Source organism: Amblyomma americanum, chromosome 10, assembly GCF_052857255.1.
Source record: "Amblyomma americanum isolate KBUSLIRL-KWMA chromosome 10, ASM5285725v1, whole genome shotgun sequence".
Taxonomy (NCBI): domain Eukaryota; kingdom Metazoa; phylum Arthropoda; class Arachnida; order Ixodida; family Ixodidae; genus Amblyomma; species Amblyomma americanum.
This window is the reverse complement of record NC_135506.1, coordinates 15,648,590-15,666,462: the sequence shown is the minus strand read 5'-3', so window position 1 is coordinate 15,666,462 and position 17,873 is coordinate 15,648,590. Positions and strand designations below refer to the sequence as shown.

General features: G+C 46.2%; 2 protein-coding genes across 3 annotated transcripts; both read left to right on the top strand.

Moving 5' to 3' along the window:
• Window positions 1-741: 741 nt before the first annotated feature.
• Window positions 742-5,250, top strand: LOC144106314 (uncharacterized). Its single transcript, XM_077639092.1, has 2 exons — window positions 742-2,110; window positions 4,167-5,250. Exons 1-2 carry the CDS (start codon window positions 882-884, stop codon window positions 5,107-5,109), a joined length of 2,172 nt encoding a protein of 723 aa, XP_077495218.1. The 5' UTR covers window positions 742-881; the 3' UTR covers window positions 5,110-5,250.
• A 2,242-nt stretch (window positions 5,251-7,492) lies between these two features.
• Window positions 7,493-16,541, top strand: LOC144106193 (uncharacterized). Of its 2 annotated transcripts, none has more exons than XM_077638931.1 (2): window positions 7,493-7,887; window positions 14,622-15,049. In XM_077638931.1, exons 1-2 carry the CDS (start codon window positions 7,642-7,644, stop codon window positions 14,754-14,756), a joined length of 381 nt encoding a protein of 126 aa, XP_077495057.1. In that variant the 5' UTR covers window positions 7,493-7,641; the 3' UTR covers window positions 14,757-15,049. The 2 variants fall into 2 exon arrangements, with proteins under 2 accessions (XP_077495057.1, XP_077495056.1); XM_077638930.1 differs by lacking the exon at window positions 7,493-7,887 and adding an exon at window positions 10,973-12,529 and having other exon boundaries at window positions 14,622-16,541.
• The last annotated feature ends 1,332 nt before the right edge of the window (window positions 16,542-17,873 follow it).

Here is a 17,873-nt window from a genome sequence, read left to right as displayed (position 1 = left end):
ACAGAGGAACAGGTTGTCAACAGAGATGACGAATGCAATCTTGACTATTTGAGCCGGACTCCGGAGGTAAATGCTGCTCAAACTACGAACTGCCACCAAATGTAGTTCAAAAGACCGGCACTATGGAGGCATACGCTGGCAGCAGCGCTGGAAGCCCACCTGGACCTGGTACCAGCGGTACGAGTGGACAGTCGCTTGCAGATGAAGCAGACATCTATCTGTGATTGTGCCTGCAGTCAGTCAGGACTTAGCAGTGTCTACTCAGTACTTTACATTTTTTAAACTTCTTAAAAAGCACTTTTTGAACTTCAACGTGAAGTACGCACTCTCTAGTCGATAAAAAATACTGTAGTCGACGACCTTTAGTCGGAAAAAAACGAGTGCTTTCTGTTATTTTTAAATTTTTTAGTTATATTTGTTTACAGATTGAATAAAGTGTACAAAAATGAACTTTTTGCCACAAAAATTACATGCCGCGGTTTTTAGCGGGTTTTAAGAGTTCCTGCCGAGGGTTTATTTTTGAATTGGCAACACTGGTACTTTGTTGTTTTTTCGTTTTTCTTTTCAAAGCGCGCCGACAGAACGTCGGAATCCAGCGGAACAACCGGAACCGCGGACTACCTGTTGCATGTCAACGCTGCACACGTCAACTAATCAGTTAAACACAGTTTGCCTCAACCTTTTTCTAAATTTGTTTCGTTCACCGAAGCCGCATGACTTCTTGCAAGACGCGAACAAAGCTGGATGAACTTCCATGACCGACTTGGTTCGCCGCCTTCAAGAGTGCAGAACGTGTCAAACCAAACGTGTGCAGAAGAGCGGGTCGTAAGGTAATGAATGCGTGGTGATTCCGGGTGAACTGGCTGTGAACGTAGTCAGTCATGGCGTACCCCACTACCTACTACCATAGGATGGCGCCGCACCCGACTCCGCTGTACGCGGATATGCCAGGCTTCAGAAGAGCTTGCACGGCCTCTTCGTCAAACGACTGCTGGCTGTGTGATGTGTTGACAAGCTGGAACAGTGCTTTGCGATACTGCCGTCTCAACTTGAGGGAGGAGGAGCCTGGGAACTTGTGCCTAGAGTCTTTGCGCGGTGTCTTCCTTGCCGATGACGGTATACCCAGGGACAAAGCAGCGGTCCACAGCGCAGCTTTCTTGCTGGCCTATCTCCCTCGACAACACAAGTGCATCAGAAGGATAAGCCTTCGTCAGGAGAATTTGCCTCATCAGAAAGCCCCAGTAAGGCCCCTGCTCGGAGCTGATTGGTGGCCACAACAGCCAGAATGCAACGTGCAGTACCTCGAGATTTCCGGAATCGTCGATACCGACTGGAACATTCTCTTGTGCGGCCTGGGTCGCGTCAGCGCACTCAAAGGCTTGATCATTGAACACGCCATCATCACCTGCAGTTACGTATCGAAACTCGATCAACTCCTCGCAGCGAATTCAGAGGGGCTGCAGAAACTTGTGGTTTCCGCCGCACGTCAGATTGTATCCGCCGGAATCTCCGACAGGCTGATCAGAGCTATCTCAAATTGCACTCATCTCACTGAGCTTTCATTTGATGTCAACTTGACGACAACCGGTGTTGGCGATTTGGGTCGATTGCTACTGTCATCCAAGAATATTCAGAAGCTCCATCTTCGTGATCAGTTTGGGGGCGAACGCAGGCGAGGACTTTTGGGTGCCCTCAGCAGGTGTGTCAAAACTAATGCGTCGCTGTTGGAGCTACATTATGAGAGTCTAAGCTTAGACGTCATAGAACTGCTGGATGCATTGAAGTTCAACGGCACCTTAAAGCACCTAGTTTTGAGTGGCTACGAACACAGCCAAAAAACGTTTGGAAGGGAACATGGTGCAGCTTTAGGGGCGGCATTGGCAACGAATTCTGGTCTTCGGAGCTTGGTGATTTCTCACTGCACCCTCAGCGAGTTAGCGGTTGAAGATATTTCAGCTGGGCTCGCCCTTAACACCTCCTTGGAACGTTTTGATCTCTCTCATTGCAAAGTCAACTTTGTTGTGGCATCAGCATTGTGCCGTGTACTTTACATTAATCGCACATTACGCATGGTGATGCTTGACCCCGATGGAGAAGCCATTTCTGAACGGTATGTATACAGTGTGCTATAACATTACAGAGTTTAATCACAAGTCGCAATTTTGTTCATTTATAAGTTGAACTTGAAATGATTCTCACACTTTTTTAAGCCTGTATTAATAGCTGTGGCAAACAGAAGAATGCTGGCAGCAATGAAAATACTGGCAGAAAAAGTTGAAATGAGCCGCATTCATGCATGATGTTTCGTTCTCACAAACAAGCATTGCAAATAAGGCTCGTATGCACCCTGTAGGCTGTAAAGCTGTTTCTCAACATCTCAGCTGCTAACTCTTTATGTCATCTTATCAAAAGTCTTACTTTTCAGAATGGAAACTTTCATTTATCACAAGTAATTGCTTCTGGGTTACTAATTCTGTGCACTTCATTATCTACACAGGACTTGGAGAATTTGCTTTTGGTGTGTTGCTATTTTTTATTTATTTATTTTTGCTGTCGGTGCCCTAAAACCTCCTTTGCAAATGAAAACATCCGATGTGGGCCCCCCGACAACTTGGTGCACTCCAGTCTAATAGGTACACTCAAAGTACCAAATGTTTAAGTGATATGTAGCAGTATGTTAGTGGTTCTTCTGGCTAAAATTATGGCTTGCTTGCACTCAGACAGCACTTCTACAACTGGTCTTGTTCAATGCTGCATTTCACTGCAGCACTTGCCTTTTTAAAATCTAGGTGACAGATCCAAATATGGTGCCTTTCTTTGGAAACGCTGGCCTGAAAACGTAGCACAATGATTGGTAACACTGTCTTCCAGTTGGTCTCTGAACTGGCACTCCGAAGGACTCCATGTCTTACTTAGTGCGGTAGGAGTGTTGCAGGAGTAATATCCCGAGCCACGTACTGTCACGTTTTGTAGTCCTGAGTACGAAGTCGGCAATTTTTACATGTTTTATTCCCTGTTCCACTCCCCTTGTGCCTAGTAGGAGCCAAGACCTTCTCTAACATGCAGGCCAACCCCTTAGGTAATTCATTGCCAGCATTCACTTTCACTAGCAACACTAAATGAAAACTTGCCATTTTGAGCCTTATGTGCTGGAAGGACACAGGGTTTTAACGTGATAGTGTTAGGGCTGCCATTCTGCCGAAAATTCATCAGCGACAGCGCCCTAGTGAGCAGAAAGCAGGTTGCCCATCAACCACTTAGGTCATATGACCTTGTACATCACAACGTGCCCACCAGATTTTGAGCAAACTACCCACCATGGCAGGTGGCAGTTAAAGTAATGTTTAGTCACGAGAGATTGCTCAGGAAGTGCAGCCTGGGTCTCGCAAGCCCCACCAGTGCATGGATGGAAGGATGGATAAGCCTGAACCCTTTAAATCGGGCGGTGGCTCAAGCCACCTAGCCAGGACTTAAGAAATTTTACTGTTGTCTTGATTTTAGCCTCCAATCAGATAACCTTCGCTCAGTTACTTCTATCCGCTTAAAATCTCCTTTCCCTTCACTATCCTTAAACCCCAGTTCCTTGGATAAATCAGCCCTGCTGCTTTCCACTGAAGGGTGAAGCCCTTTACAGAAAAGTATCAAGTATTCAGCCGTTTCCTCCTCCTCTCCACATGCAATGCACAACGGTAGCTGTGTTTGAAAGAGCCACCTGCTGGGCAGTGGAATATCGCTTAAGCGCTGCTCCACTGCAACAGTAGTAGTATGAGGACCATTCTCATTTGTGAATGTATTGTAAAGAATGACCAATGTTGCATATATATTGACATGTAAGCAGAACTTAGGCGAAGTGATGTACAAAGAGGACCCTGAAAGAGGCCGCTGAAGGGACTCATTAATGCTGTCACGTCAGTATCCCCTTAAGCTTTTTATGGAATAGACATGTCTGACTTTGTGTTGAAGGTTTCTGGTGTTTTAACGAGTGTAAAAGGCACATAGTTTTTGATGACAAGATTACTTGGTTTGCTCACTAAATTCACATAAAACTAATCTGAACATTTAGAGAGCTTCCCTCCTGTTGTTCAATGCCAGAGCTGTACTAAGTGCACACTGCTTGTGAAAAAAAACAAAAAAACTAATTGGTGCACAAATGCTTCTCCTTGCAGGGCCAGGCTTTCCGAGCAGGTGGCAGCAGCCAATTGCTACCACCGTGTGGGGATGCCCTGGGACGAGACCAGCATGCCGAGCCTTGTAAATGCGCTGCAGCAGCCGTCACTTTGTCCACTAGAATGTCATATTGACTCCAGTCGTTTCTCGATTGAGTCACTCTCACAGGTGTGCTTAGCGCTCGTCTCGAGCACCGTGCAGTCACTCTCTGTGAAATTCATTGATTCCAACTTCACCCAGGCAAGACATCATCATGTGCATGAAGCGATCCGCAAGAACCAGTCCATTGTGAGCCTCAGCTTGCAAGAAGACAGTATCTCCTCTGGAGCTTGCATCTTTGTGGCCAAAGCTTTGTTAGAGAACAGGACCGTAACAAAACTTTCCTTGAGCATCGACTATTTGAGCACCAAAGCAGCAGAGTCTCTTTCAGAGATTTTGTCCAAGAACGATACTCTAGAGGAACTGCTGCTCAACTGCATTAATGTAGATCTATCGTGTGTAGATGTCATTGCCAGTGGGCTTAAGGAAAACCGTACTTTAACTCATTTTTCCATTGTTCGTGAAAGGGATATTGTCAGTTGCTCAACCATAGCTGTCGATGAATGCGTGGACCGGAACCTAAGCAGCTGGAACTGTGCAGTGCAGTTTGTGCTTGAGACCTGCATCAGCAGACGGCGAGCAGAGACTTTTGAATCGCTGCAAGGACTGCCTTGCTTCGTTCAGCGTGTTGCAGCAGCGTCTGGAAAATCTCGGGCAGAAGCTGCAGCAATGGTGCAATCTGCAAAGCATTTCATAAGGAGTAACTATCTTTTCATAACTGGGGTGGTGTGTCAGGACCTCTGCTGCTACCCTAGCGGACATATGCAAGTTGACGATTTGAATAGCGAGTGCTGGAATGCGATTACTGCGTACCTCAGGGTGTCTGATGTGATTAGGCATTGACTGTGGCAGAGGACCGCCAAGGAATGGCCGTCTTTTATTGTGGTACCAACCTTCTAAAATTGCTATGCCTTTTCTGCCAGAGGTTGGCTTTGGCAAAGGTTTTTTTTGTCATTTCTATGTAAAAAAAGTGCTTATGGTCTGATACAACTTCAGTCTGCAGTGAAACTCCGCCCACATTCAGGACCGCCACACGAAATTCCTCCACGACAAAAAAAATAGTCCATTGTTAAGGCTACTCTTGTTACCATAACAAGAAACTAATCACAAAAAAGTTATAAGCTCTAGAATTTTGATACTTGGCTTGTTTAATAAAGTCAAACATTAAAAAGCTGATTTCATTTACTTTTGTGACTGGCTGGCAAAGTAGTACAGTAGGCCGCTGACCGTAGCCGAGGGTTAGCAACTGCTGTTTTTTTTTTTTGGGTTGTATCTTAGTATAAAATCATCTCTTTCTCATCTGTGCCTTTGTTCAGTTCACTGTGTATCGCCGCTCTTGAAAGGCTAGACATATTTCAGGTATTCAGTTAATATATTTGTGTAAATTTGGTTCCTGAGAATATAATGATTGTAATATAAGACATGTATGCTTTGCTAAACAATTTCGTGCCAAGCCATAGCACAGACTAATTATGGCAAACAAATCACTTCTTTGATATGTCCACTGAAATCACTAATGCCATTGTATAAGGTTAAAAAAATGTTAAAGCAGCACATATTTGGATTCCTAGATAATTAATGCAGCTCTGTCCTTAGCTGCTGTGTATTGCATCCTATTACTCTACATTTCTCTTTTATTGCTTTTCTTTTTATCTGCCGTTCCTATGGCACATAAGTAATGCTATCTTTTTTACTCGTGAAAGTACGTTACCAGTGTGCCCGTTATACACAGTGGCAGAGGCTGGGATGTTTTATCTTTCAATCTTCTTCCCCTGTCCCAACACACTTTCTTATATATACCTGTAACCATGTAATGTACTGCAAATAGAAAATAAAAAAATGTTTAAAAAATTTCAAGAGTGCAAAGAGCTTCACACCAAGTACCTTTCCTTGTGAAGCCATCTTTAATGTACAGGCTACTTAGTACAGAGCTTTCGCGTGTTCAGTTTTGGGGGCCTGTGTTCCGTTCTACACGTAGAGCAGTTACACAATATTAAAGGACACATTGTTAGCTAAACAACGGTTGTCTCGCCCCGTGCTTAACTGGCCTCGCGCTTTCCGCGACCTTCTTTTTTATTCCTACAAGCGCCAACGCAACATGGCAGTCTTTCAGGGTAAAAATGTGGGCAATTTCGAATTTTAATTGTTTCTGACAGCCGTTGTCAGGACCATAGAAGTCTAGAAATGGCAGCTGATGTGTTTCATTGCATTGAGAAAGGCTGCACCGCGGCGCTGCGAGCACTGCGAGAACGACAAAATGGCGGCATCTAGGAAGCCGATCCTCTAGCTCGCCGCGCAAGTCTCGGGTGATGCTGGCGCCCTCAATGACGCGAGCTGGTGACAGTGGAGGGTAGAATGGTGGGCACAAGCTTGGGCTGGAGGCTTCATTTCAATAGCGATCGTAATCACGGGGTGCTTGGTTCCGTAGCACTGCCTTCGCAGTAAAACAACAAACGAAAACAAGAAAAAATATCTATCGGGGCACTTAAATCTGCTCACATGCTATGAATGTGGAATCATTGTGCACTACTGCTGTTTCCGTTGTGCCAGCATTGGTCACCAAACCGCACATCATTCGGAGCTCCGTGGGTTAAGCCCATCAAGTCCGGCTTTCTCGGGCAAAAATTTTGAAAATTTCTAAAATTGTAAGGGACATTTATAGAAATATTGAAGCAAAATGTCCATTATTCTATGTAGCAAAATCTTTCTTTTAAAGTGTTTCCAGCAATCGCATCAAACAGTTAGGACTGCCACAAAAAAAAAATGGGAAACGCTTTTGAGGGTAGCAAAAATATGAATAGGAAAAAAAACGAGACTGCCGTCGGGTGAACTGCGGGTATTTTGATCGTTATAGTGAAATCTTACATTATATGAAAAAATTTCTTCATAAACAGCGCAGTACCTGTCTCACATCTGGGCGGACACCTGAAGCGTCCGCGCCATAAGACAAGTGATAAAAAGGAGGGACTGAGATTCTTGGCCGATCCCCCAGTGTGGGTATGTGCCATCTTTTGATAGGCTAACAACAACAAGATGGATGGGCTGTTGTGGAGGGCTACTGAATAATGACCACCACCTGGGGATCTTTAACGTGCACTGACATCGCACAGCACACGGGCGCCTTAGCGTTTTTCCTCTATAAAAACGCAGCCGACGCGGCACTCTTTCTGTCAAAGAAGAGAAAGCGCAGCGCATCTTGTGCGCACCGGGTAGCTCATCGCCATTTTCATTTGGCGTTACATTCGTGGCGAAGTCACCATCGGAAGAATTCCCTGCCGTTCCCTTAGCTGCCGTTGGGCATCTGGACAACGGAGACCTATAGCTGTCGCGAAAGCAGCAGTGTCAGCCCTACTCTTCTATACTCGCTGCGTGACCATGTCCGGTCGGAAGACTACCACGACCACCTGGTACCAGGAGGATGACCTGTTCGCCAAGGGCGCCTTGTTCGCACTCGTGGCCGGCGTCGTCACACTGCTGGTGCTCTTCTTCGGCTCCAACTTCTCGGACCGGGACACCGTGAAACCGGTCGCCCGCGCTGCTGGTGCCGCCGTCGTGTCCGCGGAAGCCGCCAACGCCACGATGGCCTCCAGGCGCCCGCCGCCATTCCGCCAGAGGACGACGGTAGGCTCCGCTCCTACCTTCCGCCACTTCGTCCACCCAACCCCTCCTCAGCTTGTAATTTCTGTCCAGCCTGAGCCAGCCTTGACCACATCATGCGGGGCTGTGTTCGTAAACGAACCCCCCCCCCCTCCCCAACACCAACAAAATTCCTGAATATTAAGGCGAATAGGCTCATGACTCGCCAGCGGAGATGTTCGCAGAAAAGTGTCACACTAAAGCTGTCAATCAAAAGTGTATCGAAATTCCTGTATTGCGGGAGGAGGAATTTTTGGCAGTTTTTAAGCCCTGTTGGCTCTTTTTTTGTGGGTGTTGGAAATTCTATGTCTTTCATTTCTGAATATTAAACGTTTCTTAAAAATTCTACTCTCTTCTGCGAGAAAACGTCACCATGTCGCTGTGAGCGCATTACGTCGCTGAGATGCCTAGTATTGTATCGATTTCTGCGGCACTTTTGAACAAAGTTCTCGAATCTGCCGGGCGAAATGGGACCTGTGAAGTATGTACAAAAGTTCAGGAAAGAGTGGCTGCAGGACCCTAAGCTTATAAACTGGTTACTGGAAGTTTGAAACGATGCCAGGCGAGCGCGACGCCGCTACTACAAGACGGAGCTTTCTGCCAAGCATGTGGATTTGGTCGCGCACACCACAACGAAGAAGCACCTCTCGGCTGCAGCGCCGTTTTCTTCCGGAAGGCAGACGACTCTAGAAGTTGTAAATCGAAAGTGTGACAAGTCACGCGCTGCCGAAGGGTGCCTTGCGTTGTTCGTATGCGCGCACTCCGCAGTTTTTGCATCAGATCACCTTGGTGAGTTGTGTCGCAGCCAGTTTCGCGACAGCGAGGCAGCTAAGCATCTCCAGCTACACCGATCAAAGTGCAGTGCTTTGATCAAGAACGTCTTCCTCACTTCACTGAGGATTTGCTGTCCGACTTGGGATCTGGGAGATACAGCCCGATTCTTGATGAGTCAACGGATATTTCTGTGACCAAGCTATTGGGCGTCGTCATTGTGTACTACAGCGAAAAGATGGGCAAAGTAATTTCGACCTTTCTGACTTCAGTCAAACTCGACGACTCGAAAGCTCAGTCAATCGTTGATGCAGTGAAAAGGTGCCTGGCTCATTTTGGAATTGACTTGCGCAGAATGATGGGAATAGGGACAGACAACGCCAGTGTGACGGTAGGTGTCAACAACGGGGTGTATCAGAAGCTTAGGATGGATGTTCCTAATCTCTTGTTGGTCAGATGTGTTTGCCATTCGCTGCACTTGGCGGTTTCGAGTGCCGTGGCGGAAGCACTTCCGAGAAATATCGAATATTTGGTCAGCGAAATTTACAACTAGTTTTCTCGGTCACCACCAAGACAGCTGTCTTACCGCGAACTCTATCGAAGACTCAACGACGGACACGATCCGCTTAAGATAGTGCAGTCTTGCCAAACCAGGTGGCTGTCAGTTGAAACGCGGTCGCGCCTACGTGCCGAGTAGACCCACTCAGTTAAGCATCGACGGCTATGTCAATATGACGTCGGACCTCGGCTACGAGACTGAAAAAAAGCTGCAAGAGCTGAGAAAGGCTGGTTTTTCGAGAGATGTCGAACACGTATTTAGACAGCGGTGCGTCGGATTTCTGTCTCATCTCCCGAAACAGCTCCAGCAAAGATAACCTGACAACGTCCGAATACTCAGACAAGTTTCCCTGCTCTCAACTGGGAACGCACTTCGCGTAGTTAAAGACTCATTGGTGCCCCTTATGGAATTCCTAGATCTGCCACGAGAAAAAATCGCTGCCATTAAACTGCAATGGGAGAAGCTCACTCTCGTCAGCTGGAACATTGCCTCCTCTAGAAAGATGCCTGCGGCGTCGCTCGCTCACCTATTGTAGCCGCCGTGCCCTAAGTTGCGGACGGTTGTTAGCTACTTTCCTATCTGCGACAATGCGGGAGGCTGGTCAGGGTGGTGAGGTGCCGCGGCGGTAGCAGCCAGTAGCGGACATCGGCGGCGCTTCTCTAGCTGCTTGACAAGTGCGGCGCGACCCGTCTGTTCAATTGTATTTGAGCGAACTCGTTGTGTTCTGGCCACTTGCATATATTTGCGACTTTTTACTTTCAGTTTTGCGTGCTTATGTTTCCGTTTGCTTATTATACAGTCGAAAACGCGCGGAAGGCGCCGTCTAGCGCAGAGACGTCGTCTGCTACAGCGCGGGCGCGCCACGACCGCGCGGTGATGTGCGCATGCACGCATATGTTGCAAGCGGCCGCCACAAGGATCGCTAGCTACTACATCAAGTGGAAAGGAGAAAAAGGGGAAAGGTAAGGGCAGCAGGTTTTTGGCGCACATGGCAGGAATCTTCCCAGAGGAGGCGATGGCTGGAACAACCGTGCGAGCACAGTTGCATTCTGGGACGAAGTCAACAAGTACAGGGATGCTTCGGACAAAAATCCCTCTCCGAATTGGCCGAGTTTGCTCTATCCATGCTGGTGCTGCCATGGTCCAACGCAGAGATTGAACGCTTGTTCAGTCAGTTGAACATTATCAAATGTAGAGGAACAGGTTGTCAACAGAGATGACGAATGCCATCTTGACTATTTGAGCCGGACTCCGGAGGTAAATGCTGCTCAAACTACGAACTGCCACCAAATGTAGTTCAAAAGACCGGCACTATGGAGGCATACGCTGGCAGCAGCGCTGGAAGCCCACCTGGACCTGGTACCAGCGGTACGAGTGGACAGTCGCTTGCAGATGAAGCAGACATCTATCTGTGATTGTGCCTGCAGTCAGTCAGGACTTAGCAGTGTCTACTCAGTACTTTACATTTTTTAAACTTCTTAAAAAGCACTTTTTGAACTTTAACGTGAAGTACGCACTCTCTAGTCGATAAAAAATACTGTAGTCGACGACCTTTAGTCGGAAAAGAACGAGTGCTTTCTGTTCTTTTTAAATTTTTTAGTTATATTTGTTTACAGATTGAATAAAGTGTACAAAAATGAACTTTTTGGCACAAAAATTACATGCCGCTGTTTTTAGCGGGTTTTAAGAGTTCCTGCCGAGGGTTTATTTTTGAATTGGCAACACTGGTACTTTGTTGTTTTTTGGTTTTTTTTTTCAAAGCGCGCCGACAGAACGTCGGAATCCAGCGGAACAACCGGAACCGCGGACTACCTGTTGCATGTCAACGCAGCACACGTCAACTAATCAGTTAAACAAAGTTTGCCTCAACCTTTTTCTAAATTTGTTTCGTTCACCGAAGCCGCATGACTTCTTGCAAGACGCGAACAAAGCTGGATGAACTTCCATGACCGACTTGGTTCGCCGCCTTCAAGAGTGCAGAACGTGTCAAACCAAACGTGTGCAGAAGAGCGGGTCGTAAGGTAATGCGTGGTGATTCCGGGTGAACTGGCTGTGAACGTAGTCAGTCATGGCGTACCCCACTACCTACTACCATAGGATGGCGCCGCACCCGACTCCGCTGTACGCGGATATGCCAGGCTTCAGAAGAGCTTGCACGGCCTCTTCGTCAAACGACTGCTGGCTGTGTGATGTGTTGACAAGCTGGAACAGTGCTTTGCGATACTGCCGTCTCAACTTGAGGGAGGAGGAGCCTGGGAACTTGTGCCTAGAGTCTTTGCGCGCTGTCTTCCTTGCCGATGACGGTATACCCAGGGACAAAGCAGCGGTCCACAGCGCAGCTTTCTTGCTGGCCTATCTCCCTCGGCAACACAAGTGCATCAGAAGGATAAGCCTTCGTCAGGAGAATTTGCCTCATCAGAAAGCCCCAGTAAGGCCCCTGCTCGGAGCTGATTGGTGGCCACAACAGCCAGAATGCAACGTGCAGTACCTCGAGATTTCCGGAATCGTCGATACCGACTGGAACATTCTCTTGTGCGGCCTGGGTCGCGTCAGCGCACTCAAAGGCTTGATCATTGAACGCGCCATCATCACCTGCAATTACGTATCGAAACTCGAGCAACTCCTCGCAGCGAATTCAGAGGGGCTGCAGAAACTTGTGGTTTCCGCCGCACGTCAGATTGTATCCGCCGGAATCTCCGACAGGCTGATCAGAGCTATCTCAAATTGCACTCATCTCACTGAGCTTTCATTTGATGTCAACTTGACGACAACCGGTGTTGACGATTTGGGTCGATTGCTACTGTCATCCAAGAATATTCAGAAGCTCCATCTTCGTGATCAGTTTGGGGGCGAACGCAGGCGAGGACTTTTGGGTGCCCTCAGCAGGTGTGTCAAAACTAATGCGTCGCTGTTGGAGCTACATTATGAGAGTCTAAGCTTGGACGTCATAGAACTGCTGGATGCATTGAAGTTCAACGGCACCTTAAAGCACCTAGTTTTGAGTGGCTACGAACACAGCCAAAAAACGTTTGGAAGGGAACATGGTGCAGCTTTAGGGGCGGCATTGGCAACGAATTCTGGTCTTCGGAGCTTGGTGATTTCTCACTGCACCCTCAGCGAGTTAGCGGTTGAAGATATTTCAGCTGGGCTCGCCCTTAACACCTCCTTGGAACGTTTTGATCTCTCTCATTGCAAAGTCAACTTTGTTGTGGCATCAGCATTGTGCCGTGTACTTTACATTAATCGCACATTACGCATGGTGATGCTTGACCCCGATGGAGAAGCCATTTCTGAACGGTATGTATACAGTGTGCTATAACATTACAGAGTTTAATCACAAGTCGCAATTTTGTTCATTTATAAGTTGAACTTGAAATGATTCTCACACTTTTTTAAGCCATGGATACAATGGAGGTTCATTTCTGTATTAATAGCTGTGGCAAACAGAAGAATGCTGGCAGCAATGAAAGTACTGGCAGAAAAAGTTGAAATGAGCCGCATTCATGCCTGATGTTTCGTTCTCACAAACAAGCATTGCATATAAGGCTCGTATGCACCCTGTAGGCTGTAAAGCTGTTTTTCAACATCTCAGCCGCTAACTCTTTCTCTATGTCACCTTATCAAAAGTCTTACTTTTCAGAATGGAAGCTTTCATTTATCACAAGTAATTGCTTGTGGGTTACTAATTCTGTGCACTTCATTATCTATTAGCCTAGTACACAGGACTTGGAGAATTTGCTTTTGGTGTGTTGCTATTTTTTATTTATTTTTGCTGTTGGTGCCCTAAAACCTCCTTTGCAAATGAAAACATCTGATGTGGGCCCCCCGACAACTTGGTGCACTCCAGTCTAATAGGTACACTCAAAGTACCAAATGTTTAAGTGATATGTAGCAGTATGTTAGTGGTTCTTCTGGCTAAAATTATGGCTTGCTTGCACTCAGACAGCACTTCTACAACTGGTCTTGTTCAATGCTGCATTTCACTGCAGCACTTGCCTTTTTAAAATCTAGGTGACAGATCCAAATATGGTGCCTTTCTTTGGAAACGCTGGCCTGGAAACGTAGCACAATGATTGGTGACACTGTCTTCCAGTTGGTCTCTGAACTGGCACTCCGAAGGACTCCATGTCTTACTTAGTGCGGTAGGAGTGTTGCAGGAGTAATATCCCGAGCCACGTACTGTCACGTTTTGTAGTCCTGAGTACGAAGTCGGCAATTTTTACATGTTTTATTCCCTGTTCCACTCCCCTTGTGCCTAGTAGGAGCCAAGACCTTCTCTAACATGCAGGCCAACCCCTTAGGTAATTCATTGCCAGCATTCACTTTCACTAGCAACACTAAATGAAAACTTGCCATTTTGAGCCTTATGTGCTGGAAGGACACAGGGTTTTAACGTGATAGTGTTAGGGCTGCCATTCTGCCGAAAATTCATCAGCGACAGCGCCCTAGTGAGCAGAAAGCAGGTTGCCCATCAGCCACCTAGGTCATATGACCTTGTACATCACAACGTGCCCACCAGATTGTGAGCAAACTACCCACCATGGCAGGTGGCAGTTAAAGTAATGTTTAGTCACGAGAGATTGCTCAGGAAGTGCAGCCTGGGTCTCGCAAGCTCCACCAGTGCATGGATGGAAGGATGGATAAGCCTGAACCCTTTAAATCGGGCGGTGGCTCAAGCCACCTAGCCAGGACTTAAGAAATTTTACTGTTGTCTTGATTTTAGCCTCCAATCAGATAACCTTCGCTCAGTTACTTCTACCCGCTTAAAATCTCCTTTCCCTTCACTATCCTTAAACCCCAGTTCCTTGGATAAATCAGCCCTGCTGCTTTCCACTGAAGGGTGAAGCCCTTTACAGAAAAGTATCAAGTATTCAACCGTTTCCTCCTCCTCTCCACATGCAATGCACAACGGTGGCTGTGTTTGAAAGAGCCACCTGCTGGGCAGTGGAATATCGCTTAAGCGCTGCTCCACTGCAACAGTAGTAGTATGAGGACCATTCTCATTTGTGAATGTATTGTAAAGAATGACCAATGTTGCATATATATTGACATATAAGCAGAACTTAGGCGAAGTGATGTACAAAGAGGACCCTGAAAGAGGCCGCTGAAGGGACTCATTAATGCTGTCACGTCAGTGTCCCCTTAAGCTTTTTATGGAATAGACATGTCTGACTTTGTGTTGAAGGTTTCTGGTGTTTTAACGAGTGTAAAAGGCACATAGTTTTTGATGACAAGATTACTTGGTTTGCTCACTAAATTCACATAAAACTAATCTGAACATTTAGAGAGCTTCCCTCCTGTTGTTCAATGCCAGAGCTGTACTAAGTGCACACTGCTTGTGAAAAAAAAACAAAAAAACTAATTGGTGCACAAATGCTTCTCCTTGCAGGGCCAGGCTTTCCGAGCAGGTGGCAGCAGCCAGTTGCTACCACCGTGTGGGGATGCCCTGGGACGAGACCAGCATGCCGAGCCTTGTAAATGCGCTGCAGCAGCCGTCACTTTGTCCACTAGAATGTCATATTGACTCCAGTCGTTTCTCGATTGAGTCACTCTCACAGGTGTGCTTAGCGCTCGTCTCGAGCACCGTGCAGTCACTCTCTGTGAAATTCATTGATTCCAACTTCACCCAGGCAAGACATCATCATGTGCATGAAGCGATCCGCAAGAACCAGTCCATTGTGAGCCTCAGCTTGCAAGAAGACAGTATCTCCTCTGGAGCTTGCATCTTTGTGGCCAAAGCTTTGTTAAAGAACAGGACTGTAACAAAACTTTCCTTGAGGATCGACTATTTGAGCACCAAAGCAGCAGAGTCTCTTTCAGAGATTTTGTCCAAGAACGATACTCTAGAGGAACTGCTGCTCAACTGCATTAATGTAGATCTATCGTGTGTAGATGTCATTGCCAGTGGGCTTAAGGAAAACCGTACTTTAACTCATTTTTCCATTGTTCGTGAAAGGGATATTGTCAGTTGCTCAACCATAGCTGTCGATGAATGCGTGGACCGGAACCTAAGCAGCTGGAACTGTGCAGTGCAGTTTGTGCTTGAGACCTGCATCAGCAGACGGCGAGCAGAGACTTTTGAATCGCTGCAAGGACTGCCTTGCTTCGTTCAGCGTGTTGCAGCAGCGTCTGGAAAATCTCGGGCAGAAGCTGCAGCAATGGTGCAATCTGCAAAGCATTTCATAAGGAGTAACTATCTTTTCATAACTGGGGTGGTGTGTCAGGACCTCTGCTGCTACCCTAGCGGACATATGCAAGTTGACGATTTGAATAGCGAGTGCTGGAATGCGATTACTGCGTACCTCAGGGTGTCTGATGTGATTAGGCATTGACTGTGGCAGAGGACCGCCAAGGAATGGCCGTCTTTTATTGTGGTACCAGTCTTCTAAAATTGCTATGCCTTTTCTGCCAGAGGTTGGCTTTGGCAAAGGTTTTTTTTGTCATTTCTATGTAAAAAAAGTGCTTATGGTCTGATACAACTTCAGTCTGCAGTGAAACTCCGCCCACATTCAGGACCGCCACACGAAATTCCTCCACGACAAAAAAAATAGTCCATTGTTAAGGCTACTCTTGTTACCATAACAAGAAACTAATCACAAAAAAGTTATAAGCTCTAGAATTTTGATACTTGGCTTGTTTAATAAAGTCAAACATTAAAAAGCTGATTTCATTTACTTTTGTGACTGGCTGGCAAAGTAGTACAGTAGGCCGCTGACCGTAGCCGAGGGTTAGCAACTGCTGTTTTTTTTTTTTTGGGTTGTATCTTAGTATAAAATCATCTTTCTCATCTGTGCCTTTGTTCTGTTCACTGTGTATCGCCGCTCTTGAAAGGCTAGACATATTTCAGGTATTCAGTTAATATATTTGTGTAAATTTGGTTCCTGAGAATATAATAATTGTAATATAAGACATGTATGCTTTGCTAAACAATTTCGTGCCAAACCATAGCACAGACTAATTATGGCAAACAAATCACTTCTTTGCTATGTCCACTGAAATCACTAATGCCATTGTATAAGGTTAAAAAAATGTTAAAGCAGCACATATTTGGATTCCTAGATAATTAATGCAGTTCTGTCCTTAGCTGCTGTGTATTGCATCCTATTACTCTACATTTCTCTTTTATTGCTTCTTTTCTTTTTATCTGCCGTTCCTATGGCACATAAGTAATGCTATCTTTTTTACTCGTGAAAGTACGTTACCAGTGTGCCCGTTATACACAGTGGCAGAGGCTGGGATGTTTTATCTTTCAATCTTCTTCCCCTGTCCCAACACACTTTCTTATATATACTTGTAACCATGTAATGTACTGCAAATAGAAAATAAAAAAATGTTTAAAAAATTTCAAGAGTGCAAAGAGCTTCACACCAAGTACCTTTCCTTGTGAAGCCATCTTTAATGTACAGGCTACTTAGTACAGAGCTTTCGCGTGCTCAGTTTTGGGGGCCTGTGTTTTGTTCTACGCGTAGAGCAGTTACGCAATATTAAAGGACACATTGTTAGCTAAACAACGGTTGTCTCGCTCCGTGCTTAACTGGCCTCGCGCTTTCCGCGACCTTCTTTTTTATTCCTACAAGCGCCAACGCAACATGGCAGTCTTTCAGGGTAAAAATGTGGGCAATTTCGAATTTTAATTGTTTCTGACAGCCGTTGTCAGGACCATAGAAGTCTAGAAATGGCAGCTGATGTGTTTCATTGCATTGAGAAAGGCTGCACCGCGGCGCTGCGAGCACTGCGAGAACGACAAAATGGCGTCATCTAGGAAGCCGATCCTCTAGCTCGCCGCGCAAGTCTCGGGTGATGCTGGCGCCTGAGATGACGCGAGCTGGTGACACTGGTGGGCACAAGCTTGGGCTGGAGGCTTCATTTCAATAGCGATCGTAATCACGGGGTGCTTGGTTCCGTAGCACTGCCTTCGCAGTAAAACAACAAACGAAAACAAAAAAAAATCTATCGGGGCACTTAAATCTGCTCACATGCTATGAATGTGGAGTCATTGTGCACTACTGCTGTTTCCGTTGTGACAGCATTGGTCACCAAACCGCACATCATTCGGAGCTCCGTGGGTTAATGCCCATCAAGTCCGGCTTTCTCGGGCAAAAATTTTGAAAATTGGAAAATTGTAAGGGACATTTATAGAAATATTGAAGCAAAATGTCCATTATTCTATGCAGCAAAATCTTTATTTTAAAGTGTTTCCAGCAATCGCATCAAACAGTTAGGACTGCCACAAAAAAAAATGGGAAACGCTTTTGAGGGTAGCAAAAATATGAATAGGAAAAAAAAAAACGAGACTGCCGTCGGGTGAACTGCGGGTATTTTGATCGTTATAGTGAAATCTTACATTATATGAAAAAATTTCTTCATAAACGGCGCAGTATCTGTCTCACATCTGGGCGGACACCTGAAGCGTCCGCGCCATAAGGCAAGTGATAAAAAGGAGGGACTGAGATTCTTGGCCGATCCCCCAGTGTGGGTATGTGCCATCTTTTGATAGGCTAACAACAAGATGGATGGGCTGTTGTGGAGGGCTACTAAATAATGACCACCACCCGGGGATCTTTAACGTGCACTGACATCGCACAGCACACGGGCGCCTTAGCGTTTTTCCTCCATAAAAACGCAGCCGACGCGGCACTCG